The following is a 12,968-nucleotide window of genomic DNA, read 5'->3' as shown; positions in this document are numbered from 1 at the left end:
TTTAATCGCAAGTTCTCTGAAACGTAATGGTAAGTAAGGTCGGATGTTATCAGTTGATGTTTCGCAAGTTATTTTTATCCCGGATTCTGGCATTGTGATTAATTTAAATTGTAGATTATTTTGAGTTTTCAGATTCTGTAATTCAGCGTCATTTTCTTGTGCTTCGGCTAACGATTTATAATCGATTAAACTAGGTATTGATATTTCATTTATCCTCGATAAGGCGTCGGCTACTGTGTTTTTATCACCTTCGATGTATTGGATTTTGTCACAAAATTGAGATATAAAGTCTAATTGTCTGAGGCGTCTAGGTGAATCTGAAGGTGAGACCTTTTTTGTAAGTGCGAATGTTAATGGTTTGTGGTCTGTTAATACAGTTAATTCTTTGCCTTCTACCATGTGACGAAAATGCCTTATAGCCATGTAAATAGCTAATAACTCTCTGTCGAAAGTACTGTACCTACATTGGGTTTCGGTAAGTTTTTTCGAAAAGAAAGCTAGAGGTTCTAATTTATCACCTATCTGTTGATGTAAGGCGCCACCTACGCAGTTTCCGGAAGCATCAGTCATTAGAACTAGGGGTGCGGACACTTCCGGATGTGACAAAACTAAAGCTTCATTAATGCTTTTCTTACATTGGCTGAACGCTTCTAATGCACTTTCAGACCATGTAATTTTAGTTTTATCGTTTTTTCTAGCATTATGTAAGTAAGCGTTTAATGGTGCTTGAATTTCAGCGGCTTTTGGAATGCTTTGCCTATAGAAATTCATCATTCCTAGAAATCGCCGGAGTTCCTCGACTGTTTTTGGTAGCGGAAAGTTTGAAATGAGTTGCGTTTTTTCTTCGCTTGGTTTGATACCTTCCTTACTAATATGATAGCCGAGAAAAATTAATTCCGATTTCCCAAATTCGCATTTATTTGTGTTTATGGTAAGTCCGTAGTCGTTGAGTCGTTCTAGGACTAACTCTAAGTGTTTAATGTGTTGTTCCTTTGACTCGGAGCTAATAATTATGTCGTCTAAGTATGCGAATGCAAAATCGAGGTTTTTGAGTACAGTGTTGATTAACCTCTGGAAATCCTGCGCTGCGTTACGTAAGCCAAAATTCATCCTAGTATACTCGAATAATCCAAAAGGCGTGATTACAGCTGTTTTTGGAATATCCTCTGGTGCCATGGGTATATTATGGTAGGCTTTGCGCACATCGATTTTGGAAAATATTGATTTACCTTTAAGTGTGTATGTAAAGTCTAAAAGTCTTGGTAATGGATAACGGTCAGGAATTGTTTGTGCGTTTAACCTACGATAATCACCGCAAGGTCTTGTTTCCTTTCCGTCCTTTTTATCGACACACACAAGTGGATTTGCCCAAGGGCTATTAGATGGTCTACAAATGCCTAATTGCGTCATTCTTTCGAATTCGGCTTTGGCTAATTTGTATTTTTTTGGATTAAGTGGGCGTGCTTTTTCGTAAACTGGAGGACCAGTTGTATAAATGTGATGTTGGACCTCATGTTTCGGATTTAATTTGAAATTCTCTTTTTTAGTGATGTCAGGGAATTTCTCTAATAATTTGTGATACTCATTATTGACGTCAATTGACCGAATAGTTGTTGGCTCGACATCTTTGCAGATACTAGCAGCTCGTGATAGTGGAGTAATTTTATCTATTAGTTTCTTACCATGTAAATCTACTAATAATTTGTTAGCTACTAGAAAGTCGGCACCTATGATTGATCTTTGGACGTCTGCTAATATAAATTTCCAAATAAATGTACGACGTAGGCCAAGATCAATTGCTAAAGTTTTGTCGCCGTATGTCTTAATTTTTGAGCCATTGGCAGCATATAAAGTGTAGTCTGACTGAGTGTTTTGCCTTTTTCCGGCTAAAACAGACACATCAGCACCAGTGTCTATCAAAAATCGCGTGCCTGTATTATGGTCGGTAACGCATAAACGGTATGTATTTTCGACACCGACAACTTGGTATATGCGTGCCGGTGTCGGAGTTAGTTTTCCGACCCGGAAGTATGACGACAATTAGTAAGATCACCGCATTTGCGAGCATCTTGTCCGTAGGTGAAATGGTAGTAGCATTTATAATTAGATTCACCTGGTTTTGCTACTTGGGACATAAATGCGATTTTATTCGAGCTATTACTTTTCGAACGTGTTCGCGATGGATCTCTTTGAAAACGCGTGCGGCGGACATGATCTCGCGATTTCCTAGTCGTTGTCGTGTTTAATTTATTGGTAATGGCCTGTATTTCTAATTTTAGGTTGGCTATTTCCCGTAATAATTTGTCGTTATCGGGTTTAAAAGAGGTTGTGGAAGATGATGCTATAGCGGCCATTTCCGATGGTTTGGTACTTTCTACTATTTTATCTGCCATCACAGCTAAAGTATCTAATTTTACTTCCCCCGAGTCACACGCCGTTATCACTGCACGTATTGACTGAGGGAGACGACCGACAAATAGTAATTTTAATGTGTCGTCTTGGACGCGAGTTTTACCTAATTCTCTCATACGTCTGAGTAATTGCGAAGGCTTTTGATCTCCTAACTCAATTTCGTTCAAAAGTTGATTTAACTGCCTCGACTCTGACTCTTCATACACAGATATTAATCGGGCTTTAATTGTTTCGAACTTATTGGTTTCGGGCATATTTTCTAAAATGTCACTAATGTCCCTTAACTCGTCCCTCCCCAACTTAGCAATTAAAAGTTGACTCTTATGAAGGTCACTTGCCTTTTGTGGATCCACTATGGCGTCGAACTGGTGGAACCAGAGCCTTGGCTGTTGCCGCCAAAACTCAGGGATGCGCGACGAGAGGGTGATGGCGGTCAGCTGCTGCGGGAACTGCTGGGTGACAGGTTGTTGGTTGGGCTGCAGCTGGTCTTGAGTTACTTCCTCCGTCATGGTGATGCGAGGTACGGAAGCCGATTTAATCAAAAGTTCTAAGTTGGCGCGCGGAACACTTGAGACACGTCGGGAGTCACCACTTTACCGTATGTAAGTAAGTATATGTAATTGGGTACTACTATGGGATCAGAAGGTACGGTAAATAAATTAAAAGATGCGTGTTCATTAGTTGGTGTTTACTATGAGACTAATCTTACGCGCCGAGCGCAGTCGGCTCTAACTTATCCTATACCTATATACTACGGATACATATGTTATGGTGGTGGTGGGGAGCCTCGCCACAGTAGGCATGCGGAACCTGGACTCGCTGGGGCTGGCGCACAACCAGCTGCGCGAGGTGCCGGCGCAGGTGTTCTCGCACCTCTCGCTGTTCAACTCGCTGGAGCTCGAGGGCAACCTCATCCAGAGGATCGATGAGAAAGCCTTCTCGGGGCTTGAAGGTATGTAGTACATACTATGTTAATTGATAATTGTAGGCATGCGGAACCTGGACTCGCTGGGGCTGGCGCACAACCAGCTGCGCGAGGTGCCGGCGCAGGTGTTCTCGCACCTCTCGCTGTTCAACTCGCTGGAGCTCGAGGGCAACCTCATCCAGAGGATCGATGAGAAAGCCTTCTCGGGGCTTGAAGGTGTGTAGTACATACTATGTTAATTGATAATTGTAGGCATGCGGAACCTGGACTCGCTGGGGATGGCGCATAATACTATCATAATATGAAACCCCCTCCTTCCCAACGGAACAATTATTAACGGATTATATTTAATTGGACGGAAAGCAATTAACGGTAATTTCCGCTCTTGCCAGGCAGTCACCAATCATAAAGAAAATTACTAAGCAAAGTACTGTGCGTTGACACGCTACTAAAACTATTTCATATCTCGGGTTACTTACGAGTAAAGTACCAAATTGATCGAGTGATAAAAAAATTTTTTTTTGGCTACACAAATTTCTTAACTTGAGGCATTCACAAACAAAGTAAGTACTTAATGATAATTATTATAGCATTTTAAATAGCTATTGAGTTATTTTCTGAATCTATAAAGATAATCACATAATTTATTTGAGTTTGCGGTGTAAAAGGGGACTGCGTAATTGGAAATCGTGCAACTAGCTGGTTTGTTACTGCACGCCGTTGTATGGGAACCTTGCACTTTGCGACTATGATTCCTCATCCTTAATTTATCCGAAAATGATATATCACATGCCCTAAAAGGTATAGTTTTAGAGACATGTTGCTCCAAGTGAAGCGCGGCAGCGTCGAACTTCCCCCCTCCCCCCCACTAAATGAGACGTGGCTCTCGACGGCTCCCGATCTGTATCTGCTCAAGACCAGCTAAGAATCATCTGTGCCAAGTTTCAGCGCATAGTCACAAAGTGCAAGGTGTCGTGCACTAACAAACCAGCTAAACTTGAACTTTAGGTATGTAGAGATGTGGATGTACGTATTTTTTAAATTGTTTGTTCAGCGTCACAGTACCTAGTGTTCTTCAGGAAATGTTCACACGTCTTGTATATTGACCAGGATGACTTTTCGAAATATCTTAACCCACTGAAACTACACTATTAATCATTCGATTACTAATATTGTAATACAGTAAGAGTGAAAGCTATGTTATGTCAGTAATAAAAATGTCTTTGGAGTTTGAACAGGCTTACTCCAGTCATTTTACTGTCCGCTTCTACTATCTGAATGGAATTTAGGAGTATTAATAGCTACATTATCTAGTATATTATTAGATACATATTAATTCTAGTATTACATACGATACGGAATTTAACAAAAAATCTAAATATATTTTAATAAAAAATGTCTACTTAGTAATAGGCCGTCAGTAGGTTTACAAACCTATAATTATTGTAACAGAGAACCTGCAATACCTGCGGCTGGGCGACAACCGCCTGCACGAGATCCCGTCCGAGGCGCTGCGGCCGCTGCACCGGCTGCGCCACCTGGACCTGCGCTCCAACAACATCACGTACATCGGCGAGGACGCCTTCACCGGTTACGGTGACTCCATCACATTCCTCAACCTGCAGAAAAATATGTAAGTAATTAGCGACCCAATTCGAACTTTAAGATACGTCAATTAATAGATCTAGAAACGATATGGATAAGATATGACAGTGTTAAATGTGACGTTTCTTCAAACAAAAACGTCACTTTTGACACTGACACATCTAATCCATATCGTTTCTAGATTTATTAATTGACGTATCTTGAAGTTCGAATCAAGCAGTAGGTATTTCAACGAGAAGAAACTAGCTAAACCTTACGCTAGAGTCTTCGCCTCTATTTTCATGATCTGAGTTTTAGTTATTCGATATGTTGCTGATATGATAGTATCATATCGGAAACAGATCGAATAACTAAAACTCTAATTGGCCTGTTATTCAAACTTGTGTCAAGCGGCATCCTCAGTGTGTGCTATACTATAACGTCACGTACTGACATATACTTTTGATGTAGGGGAAACAGAGGTGAGTTGAAACAGAGGTAAGTTGAAACAACTTCAACAGAAAAACATCTATGACTGTTATCCAGCTGTAAAAAAAAAACGATTTTTAGCCGCGTCTCATCGTCTGCAAGTCCCTTGATCATCCTTGCCTCAAGACGATTAAAGATACAGAGTAATTGACGTTGTTTCAACTTACCTCTGTTTAAACTCATCTTGGTCTCCCCTAAATTGACCACAAAAATGAACTGTATTGACAACACTTACTAATAAAACGTCTATTATGGGTATTACATATTGAAACGGGTCACTAACGTTTGTAGTTGAAAATTGCTTGACACTAAAGTATGTCTCAATAACTAGAAACTTTATCTAGAGCCACGACCCGCCCGAGAATTTGAGTGATCCATTTTATACATATGTCGCAGTCGGATCGTATAATCCGCCGTATTACATTACGGCTAGCCGTTTTCAAAAACAGGGGCGTTTTGAAATGCGGCGGTTTAACGATTAGCCGGATTGAATGCGGCTGAATGAGAATCCGCCGGAATGTATTCGGCGCCATACGTTCTTCAACACGGCTAGCCGTAATGTAATACAGCGAGTCATTAGCCGCCGCTTTGACAGTTTTTAGTTCCCGTTTTTAACACCCGTGGCGCTGCCTGACAAACGCTGGGGTGTCCATCAAATCTGGAGTTCGTCGGACTGTTTCTTTTCAAAAAACATTTCTTTCGCAACTTAACTAGACGGAGCCCCGCTTCGCGGGGCTCCTATTTCTGAGCGGTTTGCCCTTCGGGCATCTGAAGCTACCTAACGAACCTAACCTACCTACCTATTGATTTAGTGAGACGTCCGTGAAAACATTACACTTTGGGGAAAAAAGCGTAGGTAGGTAAGTAGGTTAGGTTCGTTAGGTAGCTTCAGATGCCCGAAGGGCAAACCGCCCAGAAATAGGAGCCCCGCTTGCGGGGCTCCGTCTATTTAAGTTGCGAAGGAAATGTTTTGGAAAATAAACACATGTAGTGCGGTGGGACCATGGTAAAAATAAATTAAATTGCAAACATTGTCAAACTCCGGTTGCGTAGGCGACCGAAAGAACTGGTCACTCTACAATCTAAAATAGTAGTACGATGCGGCTAAACGTTGGCCGCCTTATTGAAGAACGTATCGCAATGACAATCCGGCTAATCGTCGAACCGCCGCATTTCAAAACGCCCCTGTTTTTGATAACGGCTAGCCGTAATGTAATACGGCGGATTATACGATCTGACTACGACACATATATAATGTCTGAGTCTTACCGAAATCTGGTATTAAAACAGAACGCCTTATTTTAGCATCAAGCAAATTCCCTTCTCAAAGTTCGTAAATTAGAGATGACTAGAGTCTGCATTGTTAAAATAAATACGCGATGTATAAAGCACATATATTTTAGTGGGAATCAGAATTTGGCTTAGGTTACGCTATTTAAAATGGCTTTAGAGTTATTTGAGTACGGAATACTATGATTAGGGAATTTTTGTGTAAGGAAAGTTAAGTAATTATAATATTCCGTCATAAGTGTCATAACAATGGCAAAGCAAAAGCTGATTCAGCGTAAAAAATAAATTTATGCGTAAGGGAACCGTAATGAAACCTTACTATTTAACTATAACATTTCCAACCAGCTAACAAAATTTTTGGTATCATTAGGAAATCGGACAGATTTCGGTTTTTAGTGTACCGTACAAAACTGTTTTTTGATAGAATGAAATGGGAACATTTCTAAAACAACTTGCAAACGTCTACAGCAAGATTATGACCGCAGTTCGCAGTGATATTATAAAATGTCGTTAATTTTAAACCTAACCTAACCAAAGTAACAAATAAAAAACAAAAAGCTTGTTACGAATAAATTACAAATATAATTACATTTTAACGCCTCACACATCCATCGTTCGTGTCAATAATTCTTCAAACATAATTTTGCGTCGTTTATTTTCCACGTACTTAAAGGGTGTGTGTAAACAGTGTGACATTTTAGACAGACTCAGGGGCGAGATGTCGAGAAAACACAAACATTGATGTAAACATTTCATTCGCCATGTTTTCGTCAAGTGATAGCGCGCATGGACACGGAAAATAACTTGGATTTTCACGCCCACATATCCTTGCGGCGGTCGAGAGGTCAAGGCCACTAGCCATGTTGTATAACATTTACAGAATACTTTATTTACATATTTGTTAATTTGCTTTAATACTTTTAAACTTGTATTAAGTAATATGAATTGGTTTTCTAAAACAGCGCTAAAGGTTTCGTACCGACTACACGTATCAGACCAATGCAATAAAGACGTAAAAATATATAGCTAGGTTCCATTCCCGGGATTTTTTTTCGAAAGATTTACTCCCGGCCAACAAAATAAAAACGCCTGTATTTTTTATTAACAAGAGAACATTTGAGGAACTGTAAAAAAATATAATATAATAAAATACCAAGCTAAAACACTAATTATTTAAATAGGTACCTACTTACTTACCTTAAAAATGTTTAAGGAGCTAATAGGTATTTTTCATCACACTCGTTCAGTAAATGTGGAATTGCACGCAGGATTAGCGGGAGTTATAGAAAAAGCGTTCTCCCTAGGGAGTTATGAAGTTTCTAGTGCCATAATTAACAGTTTTTTGTCTTTATACTTAATTTTTGTATCGCAAGTGTGATGAAAAACATTGTGTGTAACTCGGGGCGTAATAATATTGCAAACTCGAGTCTATAAATCGCTCCGGCAAGCCGTCGTGATTTAACTTACTCTCGTTTGCAATATTCAACTTACGCCCCATGTTGCACAATGTACTATTGTTACAGGGCGGCAAAGTTGTTGTTTGACCTTTCGCTAATATTGATACCCGATCAAGCGAAATATTCCAAAGTCGATTTCGAAAAGTGGAATTGTTAGCGTTGCGAGGGTTACAAGGTACGATGGTTAAATATACTTTGCCGTGAGAAACAAAAAAATGTCCACTACACCCTGAGACTACACCAATGTTAAAAACATTTCAAATTAAACTAAAATGAACGTTATTAGATATTTATCATTCAACATCATCACTTACAATTAAATTCTTCCAGCCAAGATGAGGAAATGAATCAGAATTTGCATCAAACTACTTTGCAACTCATGTGGATAAAAGTAGTAGTAGTAAACTCTTTATTGTACAAAAAGACATATTAAAAATAACATACAATTAGTAAGAAGTACAAAGGCGAACTTATCTCTTTGAGGGATCTCCTCCAGTTAACCTTAACCTTAAAAAGCAAACTTCTCATTAGTTTTTGATGAGTATACAGAGCCTTTACGAGGTGATGCGGCAAATTTTTGTGTTTTTTTATCTTTTATATAAATATTTAACGGTTCCTTCTCATTCCAGCAGCTTTGGCTCAATTCATTAAATACCCTTCTCGTTTCGTGTGGTTTTGATTAATTTCTAGAGTGGCGTTGTTTGCTCAACTTCTGAGACTGAATCTCATAAAGGGTAGGATCTTGATTAATTAGACAAAAGTTTGCAGTGTATTGTGAGGTTTCACGAGCCGACCGGATTAGATGTCGCGTGGTTTTTGCGTTAAAATATTACTCCGTAAGAATGTAAAAATGTAAGATTGTAAATGAATAAAGTACCTATTAAACTTATTTTCTTTATTCTTTATTTCATTGTAGTCACGTTCATAATATAGTAAGGTGTTACAAGTTTATAGCGGTAGGTACATGACACCCTGTAGGGCACACAATATTATTGTCCTTAAACTTTTTCTTTATTCATCTAGTTTAAATGGTGACATTTGCTTAGATATCAATGAGCTACCTAATTTGTTTTCAGATAAATTGTTTTTGCCTGGCAAGTATTTTGTGAGGTGTTGACAATAAATTGGCAAAGTAAACTTTTACAAAAATAACTTTACGTTGCCATTAAACTTTCATTACCATGTAAACGCAGCTGCAAAAGTGCATATGTTCTCTTTCGATAATGCGAATAGATTTCATGTATATATAGTTTCCATGCACTTTTGCAGCTCGCTGTACATGGTACACCTCATCTCCAGTTAGATCAACATCACCAGATCTATTTTATGATTATTTTAATTACTTCAGTAACTATCTTAATAAGTACAAATAATCTTCAATTGTGAAATCTCGAATAATTTCTCAATCATTGTAAAAACGGAGTTCTCAGGTTCAATCAGTCAAGATAAGAATCACGTACTAAAACTGAGCAATACCTGTAAGCACGCACAAAAAAAAATCTAATTTCAATATGCAATTGTCACTTGCACTCCAATATTAAACCTCTTGTATATTTGTTTTCTCTAGGGTCCACCAGCTGCCGACAATGGGCTTTGACAACCTCAACTCGCTGGAGACGCTCAACCTGCAGAACAACAAGCTGCAGCATATCCCCGAGGAGATCATGGAACCCATCCTGGACACGCTGCGAGTTGTCGACATTATGGGTAAAAACCATACTGCTTTATACTTTCAGACGATTACATTTTTGAGGGCTCACGAGTGAGAGGAGGCCTGAGCTCAGCAGTGGGACGTATATAGGCTGAACTATTGGTGCCGCCGGCAGTGGCAAGGCCCAAGCTGCCGGTTGTCAGGACCGCAGAGTGAGGAACCGACGCGATGTGTCCAAAATTACCGCCTTCTGCATCTTACTCTTGATTCAACCACCCAGCGAGAGTCTCTCTGGGTGTTGATCGAGACTCTTCACTATGAGACCGTTCGCTGACACGACTATAGGAACAATGATAGTCGAGTCAACAACCCACATGGCGGTTATTATTATTACTATTAAATTTTTGAGTTATAATTGATATCAAATTAGTTGAGGTCAGAAGAATTGCCAAGTACGTGTCGGGTCACGCATAAAAGAGGGTTCCGTACTTTCATATGATATAAAAAGCCATACCAGTAAAAATTTGTAAAATAATAAATAAACTTAAAACTTGCCAGTTTACTTTCAATATTTACTCACGAATCAACTTTTTATTTCGAACGGTTAATTCAAGCTAAGTGCTGTCCTTGGTCACGCTGCTGTGCGATAACGTCATTTAATTTACATAATCATAACTCGGATCGCAACGAATCTTTGCATGCTCTTTGGTAGGTAATATCATGGTTAGCACGTTAAGTATTTGAAGAAAATTAATGACCGTAATTTTTAAATTATGAGCTTGGAGCACGCACCTTCTACAATACGTTGTATAGAGTTGTTTACTAACGTCATACATAATTAGGTATTATATTCCATAAAGCCTTCCATCTTTCTTTAGTATTTTGCAATTATGTCATTCATTTATTACCTACATTTAATAGAGTTATAAGTTAAGAAGGGCAACTCCTCTGTTCCTGTGGACTACTAATGTCAAAAAGAAGTACCCACTTAGGGCGGCACGTATTGCCACCCTATGAGGTTCAGAGCAATACGGCCCAAAACATATGGAATTTCCTAGATTCAACGGGCATTACTAATACATTTTAGGGGCCGCTACAATAGATCAATGCTTGGTCGATGTGGCCCTCAAAAAGGCCCACTAACATAATAATAATAACGAGCTGAGAGTAACAACTCCAAAACTTATGGGGAACTTTGGAGATGATGTTTTTATTTTGTTTTAGACAACCCGCTGATTTGTGACTGCGAGTTGGCCTGGTACGAGGCGTGGCTGGCAGGGCTGCGCGACCGCGACGACGAGATGATGCAGAAGAAACGTACCGTCTGCACTATGGTCAGCGAGCACCGCGAGTACAGCGTCGCCAAGATGCCCCTCGAAAAGATGAATTGCAAGAGGAAACCTGCCTACGACCGCCCCAATAGCGCACTCCGCTGTGGCATCTCCGTCACTAACCTCCTCCTCGCAATCGTCACCAGGTGGCTCTACTAAACGTAAATATACACTCTTAAGTTAACCCTTTTAAGTTTCAGCCAAGGCTGCCTTCAAGCTAGCTGTGGCCGGATAGCTCGAAGTCCCCCTTCGCTTTATACTTGGTTCGATATTTAGTAACGTGATGAATTTGTGCGAAAACTCGATACATATCAATTTGGGCTGATAAATTAGTATTTTGGAGCGGTAGCTTGTGATAGTAAAGGTTTTAAAGAGTTAAAAGTAAGTGTGATACTGTGAGTATTTTTACATTTTAGAAGACCTCTTACGGCATGCCTTACTAATCAGTAATGTAACAACCAAAGCGTAGTAGTATATTATCGACTACAGTTCGGCATTTTATTAGTATCACTGGAGACGTGCTTCATTCTTAAAAAGATGCGTCGCTCGACGCATCACATAATTATGTGTACGGACCTTGCATGAGCCGTTTTATGTGATTAAAAGAAAGAGCTATACAACTTAGGCACAAATATGATTTGAAACTTTACACAACCTTACTATTTGAAACGAAAACTTCTAATATTTTTTATAGTTTATCCATACAATTTAAAAAATAATCATATAAATACTTATTAGGAAAGCTTTTGCGCATTTACGATGTTGACTATAAAATAATATTACTGTATTCTACTCTTATATCGTGCGAGATGAGCGGGGCTCGTGTATTATAGTTTGCGTTACCTTTTCCTAAATTATTACACTTTCTGTGATTCTGGATTTTTTTCTTCCAATTATCTACCTCTATTTTTCAATTTAGTAAAAGATTAAAAATTATTTAATTTAGATAATATTATTTTCTATAAATTCATTATTTAAAGTTACATTTAACTTTACAAATAGAGCCCCTAAAATGTTCTAATTGACGTAGAGATAGGAGTAGTGAAATAAGTGTTAGGTAATTCTTTTTTAAAGTAAACTAATTATACGCTGTTAATATTTTACATTATAACTTTGATTGTTGGAATTTCGTTTAGCAATATCTCAATAATTATTATATCATGTATAAAATATTTGATGACTCTCAAAATAACGAGTACCCGGAGGGGTCATAATTATAATTTAAAAAGAATGCGGTTATTTAATAATCTAAAATATCTAAATCATAGTTTATACTTGTATCATTTCAGTTAGTCACTATCTTCTATTTTGTAGGGTTAAATCAAATAAAGCTTAGGTATATTTGCTGTAAAAGTTTAATCGATATTAGGTAGCGAGTTGTAATAAATGTGACTTTAAGCGTTGCCTGCATTCATTTAATAAAACTAAATATTTATTTGCAATTAGTGTCTTTAAAAGATTATGTTTTATACAATCAAAAACCTATTGATATTGTGAAAAAAAAATCGGATCTAATCAACTTTGAGAAGTTAGCACATGATTCACATGATTATAATAGGGTACTGGCCTAAATTTAAAGGCAAAATTAAAGTAAATTGAATTTAAACGAGGATTTCTATAATAAACAGATATTGGAATTTCACCTTCGAGCTTCATATAAAAGTAATGTTCTAAAATTTAGTGGAAATATATTTTCGCCAATTTTTGTATAAAAAATATCGTCAGTAATAAATTTATGAACAAGGGTAATCTTGAAAACTAAAAACATATCTATTAGTGGTCTGAATTATAATAAGTAAAATAAAAGATAACTGAAATAAAAACATAAG

General features: G+C 38.1%; 1 protein-coding gene across 1 annotated transcript in view; it reads left to right on the top strand.

Moving 5' to 3' along the window:
- LOC134792927 (leucine-rich repeats and immunoglobulin-like domains protein 2) overlaps positions 1 to 11,700 on the top strand; it is a 149,448-nt gene extending 137,748 nt beyond the window's left edge. The window contains exons 9-11 of the mRNA XM_063764388.1: positions 4,790 to 4,970; positions 9,725 to 9,864; positions 11,033 to 11,700. Coding sequence (XP_063620458.1) covers positions 4,790 to 4,970; positions 9,725 to 9,864; positions 11,033 to 11,298 — 587 coding nt within the window. The 3' untranslated portion in view covers positions 11,299 to 11,700. The remainder of the gene's footprint in view (positions 1 to 4,789; positions 4,971 to 9,724; positions 9,865 to 11,032) is intronic.
- Positions 11,701 to 12,968: the final 1,268 nt, after the last annotated feature.

The sequence above is a fragment of the Cydia splendana genome, chromosome 8, assembly GCF_910591565.1.
Source record: "Cydia splendana chromosome 8, ilCydSple1.2, whole genome shotgun sequence".
Lineage (NCBI taxonomy): Eukaryota > Metazoa > Arthropoda > Insecta > Lepidoptera > Tortricidae > Cydia > Cydia splendana.
This window is presented reverse-complemented; position numbering and strand designations above follow the sequence as displayed.